The following is a 15,154-nucleotide window of genomic DNA, read 5'->3' as shown; positions in this document are numbered from 1 at the left end:
ACTATCTGTAGTAGTTTACAACATTTGTAAACCTCTACAAAGCGGGTCGTATCCGTAGTGTCACAAAGATCAGGTATCCCTCCTTAATCCTTATACTACAAACCTATTTAGGTTATCACATAAGGCATGATCCACTTGTATATCTCATATACATGTTTAAGTTTACATACAATAACCATGGAGCTTTGTTTATTGGATATGAATAAATCCTAAATAAAATAACTCTTATTTTATTCATAACAATGTGTGCAGTTTACAAACTACGAGACTCCGGGAGAATTAGGACACCAATCCCAACATCTAGGTCGACAACAAATATGTGAGATTACTTTTTACGATGCACTTTTGCAGATGGTGACTATCCCCTTTTTATGCATTTTTCATCTCTTCGCCATATGCTTCTTCTATTGCAACCTCCTTTCAATGCATGGCTCTATCTTCTTTGTCTTTAACTTCCTGCATAATCGGCAGACTAGTGTTATATTTTTCATAAGTATTGGCTTTGAAGTTAATGAATGCATGGAAGGAAAATTTGCTCCATTTTCTTGTAATCCTAATGGTTCTCTCATCAAATTACCTCTAAATATTCTAAATCTAATAGAGGATAACTTCTATATATACAAGTTATCACACACGCTAGAGTCTACGGGATCAATACACTAAATTTTTTTTATATACTTGCTTGCAGCTGACATAATTTACTTTTGCAAATTTCAACCCGTCCATTATTTACTCGGGCATACCAACACTCATCAATTAAGGGCAACTGAGTAATTTCTTGATCAATCTTTTTAAGTTTACTACTTGGATTCGAGTTCACCTTTGTAGATAATAGTTCTTAGTTTTCTTTTAATTCTCTATAAGCATAGAACTCCTAATGCATCATTAACATTTGATTCATAATAAGATATTGACATGATGATTGATCAGGAAGGTTCTCCGTTTGGTTCTTTTGCTCCACAAATTTTGTATCAGAGCACTCGCCTCTACCAATATTGGTTGCCACTAGTGAAAAGATCGAGAAACTCTTATTAGCATCGATCATAATAGTTAACTGCATGATTTGAAATGTTCAAACTGACAAGAGGTATTTCGATTATATATGATATGATCGGTATGGTGTATGAGATACATCAAGTGGAGGGTTAATGTAAATGAGATTTACATTAAGTGCCATGGAATAGGAAAGAGTTATGGTTTATATGATTGATGAGATAAAATATTAAAACTATAGGTTATAAATATAGTATGATAAGTTGGTTATCATTTTATTTATAGTAATATTAATTATTGGATAATTATCTCTTTTTCTCTAATTACGAATTGAGTGGGAGGTTATTGGTGGTTTCATAGTAACCGTGAGATAAAAGGAAAAATGTTTTCCTAAATTTAGTGAATGTTGATTTGAGATTTCCACTCTTGGAAATTACTCACGGAATAGTTGTCAAGTAAATCAGATTTACTAAACGACAGTTTGGAGTTAGCTAAACGATCGTGGAGTGTTCTTACACGATAAACACTCAGCTGGACGATGAGCTAGATGATCGCATAGCTTTTGCTAGATGATCGCATAGCTTTTGATAAACGATTGGGCATCGACCTATACGATAGGTTATTTCTTCTTCCACTTGCTCAATTGTTTACACGATTGTCCTCCTCCGATTTCTGCCTCTAACCAAGTCCACACAGAGCCCACCCTCTAGATTCTCACATCGAGAATACCGAGATAATCTTCTTGGTGGTGTCATACTCAACTCGATACAGTCGAGGTTTTGTGGAGGCCGTTTGTGGTGTTCGGGGTGATCGTGACTTGGAGATCATTTAGTTCGAGTTCGTTATGATCATGTAGTGTAGCGATCGTGTTGGACTAAAGTTCGTATGTTGCTGTGTTGCTGTGATCAAGCATTCGTGCTTAAGGAACTTGAAGATGAGTCTTCAAAGGTTTGTTAATTCCTTCCCTTTATCATGTAGTAAAGCATGATGTAATTTTTGTTTTATGCATAACCGTATGTTTCCGTTTGTGACTATAATTGTTGTTGTGCATATACAATTGAAATTTGGAAAGATCCTTCCATTGCTCATGGAAATCCTAGTATACGATTTCCTTCAATGTCGACGCAAAAAAAAACGTCTGCATAACCTCTTCCAACACTTTTAAGACTTTGTCCAATGTTTTTTTTTTTTTTTTTTTTTTTGCATGGAGAAAGGTGGAAATTCTTATAGTGTCATATAATCCCTTATTAAATAACTAATTCAACCCAACGTCCTATCATAAAAAAAATTAGGTTGGGTTAGTTTGGTTTACTAATAACGGGCAGAAATGCACGTTATTACAGCACAAAGATATAAAACAATGAAGGATTATGATGGTAAAAATATATAACATCGTGTCCAACAGCGTTAAGTTTAGAACAGTGCGATTGCATGCGTCCATCGCATTAAAGCAGTTAATTTATGTATTTTGTGCAGGAAAATGGGTTGATGTAAAGCAAAGTTACGATCCAAGGAATTCAGCGTCCGAGCGCATTAAAGAATTGCGACTACAAGGCTATGCGATCGTATGCATTCGCGAAGATCTGCTCAAGAAAGTGGCCGCATAGAGACGATACATCAAGGTGGAAGCTTAATAAATCACAATGGGATAGAAAGCTGAAGACGGTCGAATCCGAATTAAGTTGACAAGCCATTAACGACCCACTATAGCAAGTACACTCAACTTTTCAGTGACAATTAACCGGCGCATCAAATAGAGAATTAATGACATCCCATCAGTGCAATCATTTGAGAGAAAAGCTCTTCACCCTGAAACTCTATAAATACCGAAGGCCACCTTCATTAAAAGGGTTCTGCTATTCAGAATTTAGAGTGCTTCTTCACCATGTACTTAGATAGTCGTAGTCTGTAATTTTATATACTTAGAAGGCGGAGGCGAGTGAAGAAAGAAGATGTCGAAAGATCATCCTGGTTAACTCTGAAGAGAGCCGAGAAGCGTTGAGAACAGAGAGAGGGTCGACTCTTGCGGAAGCAAGAACATTCTTTTGGACAGAGTAGAGAAAACTCAGTGTAAAAGTCTTAGGAAGCAAGATATTGCTACCAAGCTCTCTATCCTCATTTTTCATTGTCATTCTATATTCTGAACTTATTTGTAAAATGGAATTTGCATCTCTACATTTGTTCACTCTCTTTACATTACGCATGAGTAACTAAACTGTCGAATGAGGTGAGAAGCACTTAGCTAGCATAACCTGAGATCTTCACTTTATGCGATCATCTTGTATTATGTATGCATCATTCGTCCTTTAGAGATGCTCGGGAGGTGGTCTAAGGATAGAATCTAGGCTTGGAAAAGTCAAATTAGAATTTAGGCTCAGGAGAATCAGATTAGAACCATATAATCAAGAGATAGAAACTTAGGAATAAGTTCTATTTGTTATTAACGCAACGCATGTACCTTAGAGATACGACATGATGGTATGTGGTCACCTTGTATCTGTATGCATCATTCATCATCGCATAGACAAGAAATAGAGAGTTAGGAATAAATCCTATAGACATCATCGCATATATCGCATGCGTCCTAAAACTAGGAGCTATAGCATTTGCATTGGAAGATGAATTATTGTTGCATGTGTGTAGCATGATCACATAGCTTGAACGCAATCTCAGGAAGCGCTAGCTAAATACCTTTTCAACCATTTCCCCACATACTCATTGTAACTTTCGTTGTTATTGACTCTTTTCTCAATTCCGCCACATAGAATCTAAACAATAAACAAACTAACCAACGCATTGTTTTATTTGTCACCGCAAAAAAATCTGTGATCATCGTCGCATACTGTCTTCATAGTCCCTGTGTTCGACCCTGGGCTTACCAGGCAACCTAGTAGGATTTATACTTGGGTCTTGGTAGGAAAACTTGCATGCACAATGTATACACCACCATCGCAATTTACACCATTATTTCATCATATCCACAACGTATCATTTACTCGGATCATTTATTTAAATTTTTGTTTTAAAAATAAATAAAATATTAATATGTAAACATTGTATTTGATTATTTCCATATATTTAATTAAGAATACCAACTCAATTTCAATTTATTCTATGAATTTTTTTTTCCAAACTGTTAAAAGATTATTTTAAGTAGTTGTTGGAGAATAAATTATACAAATATAATTAAATTAAACTAATTTAAATATATGCATATACAATTGTAGCATACGTTTAAAAAAAAACACACTTTTTAAAATTAATAAGTTTGGGTTGATTTAAATTGGCTTGACTTATCTTAATTGAACCACATCAACCAATCTGACTCACAATTTTTTTGTTTATTTGAACCTAATCTAACATAAATGAGTTGATAACCTAACAAAAACCATACGGACTGATTTGGATCAATCGGGTTTTTTTTGGGTCATCACATGTTTTTAACACCTCTAGTACAAACTATATGACAGTAGAACTACGCTCATTTTGACTTCTAATTTTGCCAATATGTGTATATTTTATAACACAATGTATTTAAAAATGTAATTAAGTTGGACCTAACTCGATATCATTCTATAACTTGCTAGTGAGAGAAAATATTTCTAATTGAATTTGAAGGATAGAAATAATTTTATTATTCTTAGTTAATTTTGCATCAAAACTAGTTTGTATCAGATATTATAAATTTTTTGTAATTTCTTTTTAGAGCATTTGAATGCATATTATGTATTTTTATTATATAACTAAACTATATTTAAACTTTAATTATCAAACAAGTTTTTGCTTTTTTTCTTTTTTCATATTTTAATTCTTATAAAACAAGAAATAGAAAAAAAAAAACGTTATCAAACAGACCACTAATTAATAAATAAGACAATTTATTCTTAGAAAGATTTAGAGAATTAGCCTACCACATAACTAATATTTCACAAATGTTCTAAAATTTAGTAATATTTCATAATTAGATTTCAGTAAGATTTTAGGACATTTTAACTTTTGGATAAATTCTCTCTTATCATTTAATTTTGTAATATTTTAAAATTAAAAAAAAAAAGTATATCATTTTTTAATTTACTGTTAATGACAAAAGTATTCAATATTTTGAAATATCACAAATTACATTATCTCTCATTTATAAATTTTTTAAATATTTAATTATTTTCGTATTAACATCAAGGATGGATGTACGAAGGGCCCAAAGGTACGTGTCCCTCTCTGTCGATGACGGTCTATATTTTTATATATCATTTTTCATTAAATATAAAAAAGGTATTTGATTATATCTTAAATATTAATGTCCCCATTAGAAATCAAAGACTACGATTCTCGTATATCTATACAAATATTTTTAGATCTTAATAGAATTATTTTACAAAAATTGATTGAATGATTTTTTGTTTATGTATCTAAGTGAATAATTCAATACAGGTTTATAAATAATTTATAATTAATATTACTTAATAAAGATATTATATATCAATGCATTTAAAATAACATTTATAAAAAAAGTTAAATTACAAGTTTAATCCCTAAAATTTGGAAGTATAACTAATAAATTTTTAAACTTTCAATTTTGACTCTGATTTTTTAAAAATGTCTAAAAAAACCTATAAATTACTTCCAAATTATTTCTAATGGATCTCATAAGTACTAAAATGCTAAAAAGTAATTGTTGTATAAGATAAAAAAAATAATAATATTTTGTGTCTATTCTATCTTAAATTTTAAATTTTGTAGCTAATTGATAATTAATTTTTAAAAAATGTCTAATCGTAACTATTAAGTACAAATTAAATTTAATGTCTAATATGACATTTAATTTTTAATATCATTTAATATGTAAGAGATGTATTAGATGCAAACTTGATATTTTAAATATCTATTAAACACAAAAATTGAAAATAAAAAGATTTGTTAGATAATTTTTAAGTTTATGAATCATACATAAGCACAAAATTATCAGTTAATCGGTTAAACTTCAAACATTATATGCATTTGTGCTCTTTTTGGATTTGCAGCTTATTAACATCATTTGCGAATTTTGACTTTGTTTCTGTTATTTATTAATTTTGTTGATATTTCTTTAGTTCAAGATATTTCAAATGAATATTTCCTTCATTTTAGGAGATTTCATTTATTTTCCTATATATTCCTAGTTAAAAATCGATCACCTCTCCATTGAAATCTGAAATATAGGTCGAATGTACAGGTAATATAGTGGAAAATGTAAATATAAATCGCATATATTATCGGTATATAAGAAGATGATATATCATACAAATTGTCTAGATTATTTCTAAAAATTCAAATATGTAATATATAAATATTCAAATATATCTTGTTTCTCCTTCAAAACTTCTTGTTCATTTTTGCTTTCATTCATTTATAGGAGCAACAATTATCAATTTTTTGGAGAAACTTTCTTTACTTGTGTAGATTTTGAAAAGACTCATTTTTGGAAGTTCATGATTGCGAAAAACCTTTCTTGCATACTTCTTTTGGTATTAATAGTATTATATATTTTTATTAAAAAAAATGAACCGTAAAGAAGATTGAAAAGGTAATTTAGACTAGACTTTTGTGTAAAATAATAGTTCGTTATTCATGTAAACATAACAAAGTCTAGACAATTCTTATTCTTATTATTCAAATCTACTAATTACTTGTGTACATTAACTACAGTTTCATTATGGACTTATACTTTTGAGCATTTCATTATTGTCTCTATCATTGGTCAAAGTCTTCAGCCCGTTCATGACATTTGTCGAGAGTAACAAAAATAAAAAAAATAGCAAACTATATGTGGATATTTAAGTGAATTACTCTCGATAAATTTTAAATTAAGTCCAACAAAATTAATTTATATCGAAATTGGATTATAAATTAATTTATATGGAATTAGATAAATAATAATAATAATTTTTACTCATGAAAATATAATGTGATTATGACTCTAAAATTTACTGTAAAAATACAAACCGATAGTAAAAAATAAAAGTTTTGAAAAATCAATAATAAACTAATGTTAGGGACTAAACTTAAGATTTATTGAAAATATAAGAATTAAAATTAAATATTTGAAAGTATAGAGACTAAAATTTGTATTTTAACTAATTCATATATAAATTTGGTTAAATTGCAAATTTTATTCTTATCGTTTTGAGAAAATTAGAATTTAGTCTCACTTTTCATAATACTTTCATAAATAGCCTTTTACGATAGGGATTATTTATTAATAATTCCATCAAATCATAGAAAAACTGTATATGAAATTCTGAGGTTTAAAATCTTAAGGACTAAATTCTAATTTTCTCCAAATCATAAGGTTAAATTTATAATTTAACCTATAATTTTTGTTAGATTTATGAAGGTTTACATTTATATTTTTGTCACTAGGTCCCATAAGCTTTAATCAAAATAAAACCAAAAGATTATGGAAGATATAATAGAACTTTTAAAGAACTAAAACATCAATTAAATGGAATTAATTGTACTAAATAAAAATAAACATTAAGTACCAATAGTAACCTCCTTTACCTAGGGCTATATAATGGCATTTATTGAAGCATCATTTGAGGCAACAGAAAGAAACATGGATAAAACAGTAATATCATTAATATTTTGTACCAAACAAAAAGAATAATAATGAATACTTACACCTTTTTTTCTGACCCAAAATTACTCATTAATTATATTTTTCTTTATATTAAAAAAAAAACTACCTTAAATTTAATATCTAAACCAATGGTTATTTGGTAATTTTGTTTCCAAAATAAACTAAAAGAAATATAGTCCATGCATTTATCATAATTTTTCAATCTAATTAACATCTTTATACTCCACTTATTATACTAAAAAAAATCATTTTGTTACCTATCAAATTCTTCGATAACTAGATCTATCTCTATCATTTTATGATAAAATAATATCTTATAAAAATGATGTAAATTACATGAATAGACAAAATTTTAATTCCATATATCAACATGTTTATTTTACAAAATCGTGACATGTATTTCTAGCCCTAATTAATAAATGTAATATTGAAGTCAAGTTATATTATTATTTCAACGGTACAGTTAAATAATAATAATTATTATTATTATTATCTGAAGGGCCTAATTTAGAAACAGACGTTCAATTATGAATTCGGTCCATAAAGGTGAACTTTCAAAATTACAAATTAAAAATTTAGAATTTCATTAGATTAATTAATTTTTTAAAGATATTGGATTTGTATTAAACACAGAATTAAAATTTGAAAGAACAAAGACTTATTAAATGTTTTTAAAATTTTAATTATTCAATAAACACAACAAAAAGTTTATAATATAACTCAATACATAAATAGAAGTAAAAAACTGAAATTTAGGGACTACAGGAATTAGGACCACAATAATCATAACAAAAATAGATAACATTTTGATTAAATTAATTTTATTGTTACATATATAAATTAGCAGGATAATTAGCTGTATATGATTTCTCTGCAATAGTTTATGATTTTTCAGGAAAAAAAAAAAAAGAAAAGAAAAAGAAAAGAAACGAAACGAAACCCTAAGAATGATCGAGAGTNAAAAAAAAAAGAAAAGAAAAAGAAAAGAAACGAAACGAAACCCTAAGAATGATCGAGAGTACCGCGACGATCGTCTCCGGCGGCGGCACGAGATTGCTGGAACTGGTGGCTGAGGTTGCCAATACTGGCGGTGACGTTGACGGACAAAAGTCCGTCGTAGTTGCTTCCGCCGTCGAAGCTCCGTCGGAGCATCATCTGCTGTTGTTGTTGATCTCGAGGGAAAAATTGATCGTGATAGAGGCTATGCGGTTGATCTCGAGCAAAATTGAACGCCGGCTGGTGGTTCCGCTGTCCATGAGCGACGGTGGAAACTGCGGAAGGCGGCGAAATCAGAGCGGCGTGGTTTCCGATGCCTAGGTTTTGATATTTAGATAGTTCGGATTTGGCGCAGGTGAGATCCATTTGGAGTTTACAGAGTTGGTGTTGAAGCAGAGAAATTACGCCAACGCAGCCATAGACGGGGTCACGAAGGCGCATATCGGCTTCATAGGCGAGCGAATTGACAGCGTCTTCTCTCTGGTGAGGATGCAATTCATTGAGAAGTTTTGTTACATTACTGGCTCCGAATACCTTATGAACATTCGCGAATTTTTGTGGCTGATCCGGCGGAAAATACGGCGCAAAAACACATTCCAGTTGGCATTTCCGCCGGAGAAATTTGCAAGCTGCACAGGGCGAATTCGAGGAACTCGATGCCATCTTCCAATTCCTCCTCTGTAAGAAAACTCTATTAGACTTCAACATAACCAATCAAACATATAGACTGAAAATCCCTTTACAAAGGGAGAAAATTAAACTACTATGAATTTGACAACTATCATATTATGAACTTATATAGACTCAATCGTTTAGAAAAGGGAGAAAAAAACAATCTGGATTAGAGAACTGTCAAGTTATGCACTTGACTGATTTGCTATCTTGTTTATTTGTCTGTCTGTTAACAGTAGAAAGAAAATTTCTATATAACTCTCTGTAGGGGAAAGATTTTAGCCTATAAATGGTGGATATGGAAAACACTAGGGATTTAAGAGCAATTGAAATTGGGCGAAAAGGGATTGATTATCTGGGGAAATATTTTCCTTTTATACAAAGAATATCTAGAGAACTTTACAAAATAATCTTCATCCATAGTTTTATTTCCATTGAAACACAGTAGGTGTAGAAGATTTGCTTGAATCCAAAGATGGGTTTGAAAACAAAGAAGGAAAAGATTAAAAAACAAAAACTGTACCTTAGAATAGACTGAGGAGAGAGAGAGAGAAAAAAGAGAGGAAATTGCAGAAACCAAAGAGGAAAAAGAGGGGAAAAGGAAAATCTTACACTTTTACAAGTGGGTATGTGAAGTTGGATCTCGTGAAGAAGAAAAGAGAAGCAAAAACGAAGAAAAAAAAAAGTATTTTGGTTCACTGTGATCGATGAATAGTATAATAAGAAAACATGGAAGAGAGGAAGAAGAAGATCTGGTTGAAAATATTAAGTACAGTCCAGTTTTCCAGTAAATGGAGAGGGTTTTAAGAGAGAGAGAGAAATTTTTTATAAAAAATTAATAATAATAATGATGATAAAAGGGTTGAAGGAAGGGATAAATAAAGGATTTTTCCTAAAAAGGAGAGAAGGCAAAAGAGAATAAGAATGACTAAAGAGACTTGTCTCCATCATTCTTTGACTTCAACTTGGGGTGAGATCTCTCAATCTTTTCTCCCTTTTTTTTTTCTTCTTCTTCGTCAATGTCTCGGGATTTCCATACACCTTTTAAAAAATTATGTGTAAATTACTTACATTGCATTACATCCATGCATGCATGAAAATTCATTTTTTTAATATCTTGTTTTCATGAGTTTAAGGACAGTTATTATTATTTAGTGTTAGGTTTAAATGTTACTTTGCTTTGGCAAATTCAATTCTGAATCTTATTCTATTTTTTGTTCCTAAACTTTAAAAAATATTCATTCTAATTCATAAATTTTTAAAAAGTCTTTACTTTAGTCTTTGCTATTAAAATTATGTTAAGTCTTAAACAGAATGGTGAGATGACTTGTATTTTTTGGATGTCTAAGTTATCCAAGGTTTCAATTCTGAATTAAGTGGGAAAGTGATTTTTTATAAGAGATCAAAAGTTATTTTGTATTCAAGATTTTTGTCCTTTGGCACGTTGGTTAGTGGTATTTTACTTCGCCTTCATCTTGCTCAATCCATATTAAATGAAATTTCATCCTTACAGAGTTAATATAATATTAATAGTAAGGATTAAAATAAATATTTTTTAAAATTTTAAGGATTAAAATGGACGTTTTTGAAAATTTAGAGATCAAAATAAAATAATATTAAAGTTCAATAATCAAAATATGATTTAAATTTTCTTATTATGATTATTTTTTTTAGAAGAGGGAGTTGGAGTTTTCCCTCCCCTATGTCCGGGGACACCTGTGTCCACTCTAAATCTCGGACTTTGAACACTTTTAAGATTTTTTTTTCTTTTTTTTTTTTTTTTGGTAGTAAGCTCAATTTTAGTGTATCTATATATAAAATAGAAAAATATGATAGCTTTGTATTGACGGGATGATAGAGTGAAAATTAAGGGGTTTGACTTCTTAGATAAAGTTCATACCGATTAATTAGAATTTACTTCATTAACGATGAAGTTCATCAATTAATTATAGTCAAGATAGATGAGTTCTTTTTCTTTTTTCTTTTTCCTGTTTTTCCTTTTTTTTATTTAATGCTTATTCAATTTCGTATATATTAAATCAATTTAAAATTTCTCATAAAAGAGACAACTTCAAACATAGTCAGACAATTTCAACTTTAACTTCAGGATTAAAGTTTTATTGTTTGTCAATTGAGCTATTATTAAGTAAGATATTATTATTATTATTAACTAGGGAAGAGATAACTACTTGCAATGATTTTTATTTTTCAACTATGATAAAATATTCTCTCTTTGATCTTAAATGTTGGTATTACTACCAAAAGTTAAAGAAGCTGGATACACTAATACCATAGTAAATTGTGTGTACATAAAAAGATAAAAAGAGAGAAGGTGATAATAGAACAAAGCTTCTCGACTCACCATCCTGAGTCGAACAAATTTTTAGAGCTAATTCACCCTAATAGAAATCATGACCCTTTGTTTGGGCCATGGTAACACATGTATATATCTTTTTATACATATACATACTTTCAACATAGACTAGGGTAGCCCCTCCCTCTTGAATCCAAAGCTTTGGAAATGTAACCTTTCCCATAAGTGACTTTGATTTCTCTCTTTCTCAGTAAAACATTTAATTTTGTTTTGCATCTGATCCAAAAGTGCATTATTATTATTATTATTATTGAAGTCCAAGTTGGGGGTTCGATTAAAGCAAGTGGTCAAATAAAATTGAATTTTATTATTTATTTAATTTTTAAAAATATTATTTAGGAATTGGAAATGGAGTTTATAGGGTTGGTAAAAGTCATGCTTTTAAGGCAATTAATAGATAAAGGGAAGAAATTGGTATATGTGTGGGTTTAGGGTTTCCTCTACTTCTTCGCCGAGAAATGATTTCGCTTACTCTTACAACACCCCCGCATATAAAGATGGTGACCACCCATTGCCATTATTCACCTCTTCAATGCATTTATTATTACTTTTCTTTTTCCTTTTCTTCTTCTTTATATATTTACACTATTTTCCAATATTATTTTACTTCAATTTTATATTTAGTTTCTATACTTTTTTTTATTTATTTATTTTTTGTCTATTTAAATCCTGCATTGTTGAAATTGTTGATGAACCTTTGATTTTGTGTCAAATTTACCTTCTTTTCTCTCGATTTCTTATAATGAATTTCATCTTTTTTTTTAAGGTAAAAAGAGTTGATTTCTTACCTAATTTTTAAAAATAAAAACAAGCTCTTAAAAGTTAAGGCTATATTTAGTAACCATTTCATTTTTTGTTTTTACTTTTTGAAAATTAAGTTTATTTCTTTCTCATTTCTTACAATGATTTACATTTTTTTCTAAGTACAATGGTTGAATCCTTAATCAAAATTCAAAAACAAAAACGAGTTATTAAAAGCTACTTTTTTTTTAATTTCCAAATTTTGACTTGTTTTTTGAATTATTTGTAAAAAGTAGGTAACTAAGGAAGAAATTTGGAGGTAGAAGTAACGTATATAGGTTTATTTTTTTAAAAAAAAAATTAAATACCAAATGATAATCGAACGGGACCTATGTTTTTTAGTTTTCAAGAAATTGACTTAGTTTTTAAAAATATTGGTAGAAAGTAGATAACAAAGCGATGATTCCAATTTATCTTTAATTTGTTACATTAGAAAGGAAAATTTTTTTAGTGTCTTTCATAAATACACGTCTAGTTACACTTATTTACATGATGAATAAATATTTATAGAATATGTTCAAACCTCGGTGTGGTAGGTTAATTAGGTGTAAAGATGGATTTACAATTTTGCTAAATAATTAAATAAAAAAATAATAGTAATGACTATAATTGTTTTCTGTGTAAGACCTTGGATCTAGATTACAAGTAATTAAAAAGTAAAGGAAAAATAAATAAATATAGACGTGTAATGTAAATAGTAAGGTCTCAAATATAATCCAAACCTAATTTAGAAAGTGAGAAAAAGAATATATATATATATATACAAAGACATTGGATTGAAAATAATACTTTCCTTTGGAGGATTTAAAATAATATTTTAGTTCTTATAATTCATTTAGATAAAAGGAAGTATGTCATTGTTTGTATTGATTGAAAGGTGAAAGAGTTTATTTTTTCATAGAATATGTGGTGAGAAAATTGAATATCAAATTTCGAAATTGATAATATAAATTTACGTGATAAAACTATATTGATAGAAGAATTAGGTCAGAGAAATGGACAGGAAATTTATGTAATGAAATTAGAAATGGAGAAAGAAGAAGAAAGGGGGGCATAAAATTAAAATGGAGAGTGAGTGTGTTTAATTTAGTGTGTCAGAGTGAGGAATTGAAGAGTGTTATGTAATGTCGTGTTGTGAAATGACCCATCCTCCTATTCTCTGCCACANTTCCCAATTTTCATTACATACTATTTTCCTTTTTTCCTTTTTTCTTCTTTTTCTTTTTTACTTCTTTCTTTACATTCACACCTACCTTTCTTCATTAACCAAACTCCCTTTTCAAGGTTTGTTTTTGTAAATTTCTTTTTATTTTTAGTTTAAAAAAACACAAAACAAAACACTTTTTTTTTGTCTCCATACTCTTGTAGAAGTAACGCTTTAGTTTTGAGATTTTTTTTAAATTTTTTTTTGTTAAGATTGTGTATTTTTTTTTAAAAAAAAAGTTGTTAGAAATATACGGTTGTTTTGAAACTTAATATTGACATATTGTTGTCTTATTTATTTTTCATTTTTTTAAAGATATCCTCGTCTCTTTAAAAGACAAGAAAGATTAAATTTATTTTTAAAAGAAGATAATACTTTTTTGGTCAATAAGTTTTAAGTCTAATTTCTATTTAGTTCTTGGTTTTAAAATGTAACATATTTAGTCTTTAAATTTTGAGTTTGGTTTCAATTTACTTCCCAGTTAATGTTGCAATTTTACGATTTGGTCCTATGTTTCAAGATTTAAACTTTTTAACCTCAATTTTCACTAAATATTCTCTTTTCATTTTTAGAGTTAATTTAGGTTAATAAATTAAAAATCGTTAAATGAATTATAATTAACTAACTTTTATTATAAACGTAATATATATTATAATATACTATTTGATGTAGATATCCATAACCTGCATAGGTTATCAAATATCATAAACCTTCTATTGAATTTCATATTATAACATGCACCCTTTATTGAATTTTATGCAATAACATAGAACATTCCATGTTCTATAAATAGTGGTGCATGGTGCCTTTGTTTGACACACTACAATTGAGTTCAATATGTATTCTCTCTAATCTCTCGTCTCTTTTGTTCTTGTTTTGTTTTTGCATTGTTTTTATTTTCACAATACATTATCAGCACGACTCTACCACTTTCCCTTGCAAAAGGTGGGTTAATTTCATTTTTGCTTTTGTTTCTGTGTTTTGACTTATGAATGTTTCATATATACAGTGTATGTGCATCCAATACCTCATATATACACTGTGTATAGTTTAAACGTTGACAACATATTCTTTTATGCATATTGACATGTTCTTCTTATTGATATAATATACTTAAAAACTATATAATTCCAGGGTTGGATTTATCTTTCTTTATAATTTATATTTTTGCTCATGTATGTGAGTAATATGTTATGTTGTTCATTTTCTATAATATCTTTTTCTTATTTTACCTAAACTTGTTGTTTGTGTCATTCATAGTATTGATCTAAATAGTTATACCACTTTTATCTAAACATGTTGTCAATCGTTTTTTTTATGAGCATATATTGCAATTTATTTATTAGAACCATCATCAATATGTGGATAAAATGTGCATATTTGAATTTTCATTACTTGATACTTTAAATAAAAGATTGGTATATTGCTATGTATTATGATATGTTTATAACTTTAATAGTTCATTGACATGTATGTTTTGAATCATTTTGTATTATGT

At 28.8% G+C, this 15,154-nt stretch overlaps 1 protein-coding gene across 2 annotated transcripts; it reads right to left on the bottom strand.

Annotated features, from left to right (window-relative positions):
• Positions 1 to 8,446: 8,446 nt before the first annotated feature.
• LOC120079465 (protein ASYMMETRIC LEAVES 2) lies at positions 8,447 to 9,938 on the bottom strand. Of its 2 annotated transcripts, XM_039033662.1 has the most exons (3): positions 9,801 to 9,938; positions 8,570 to 9,283; positions 8,447 to 8,508 (listed from the first exon to the last, which is right to left on the bottom strand). In XM_039033662.1, the coding sequence occupies exon 2, from the start codon at positions 9,266 to 9,268 to the stop codon at positions 8,612 to 8,614; it is 657 nt and encodes a 218-aa protein (XP_038889590.1). In that variant the 5' UTR covers positions 9,269 to 9,283; positions 9,801 to 9,938; the 3' UTR covers positions 8,447 to 8,508; positions 8,570 to 8,611. The 2 variants fall into 2 exon arrangements, with proteins under 2 accessions (XP_038889590.1, XP_038889589.1); XM_039033661.1 differs by lacking the exon at positions 9,801 to 9,938 and having other exon boundaries at positions 8,453 to 8,507; positions 8,570 to 9,347.
• Positions 9,939 to 15,154: the final 5,216 nt, after the last annotated feature.

This window comes from Benincasa hispida, chromosome 6 (genome assembly GCF_009727055.1).
Source record: "Benincasa hispida cultivar B227 chromosome 6, ASM972705v1, whole genome shotgun sequence".
NCBI lineage: Eukaryota > Viridiplantae > Streptophyta > Magnoliopsida > Cucurbitales > Cucurbitaceae > Benincasa > Benincasa hispida.
The sequence above is the reverse complement of the archived record's forward strand: the minus strand, read 5'-3'. Positions and strand labels throughout refer to the sequence as shown.

Coding starts and splice junctions, on each gene's coding strand:
- LOC120079465 (XM_039033661.1), bottom strand. CDS start 9,313: ATGTTGAAGTCTAATAGAGTTTTCTTACAGAGGAGGAATTGGAAGATG.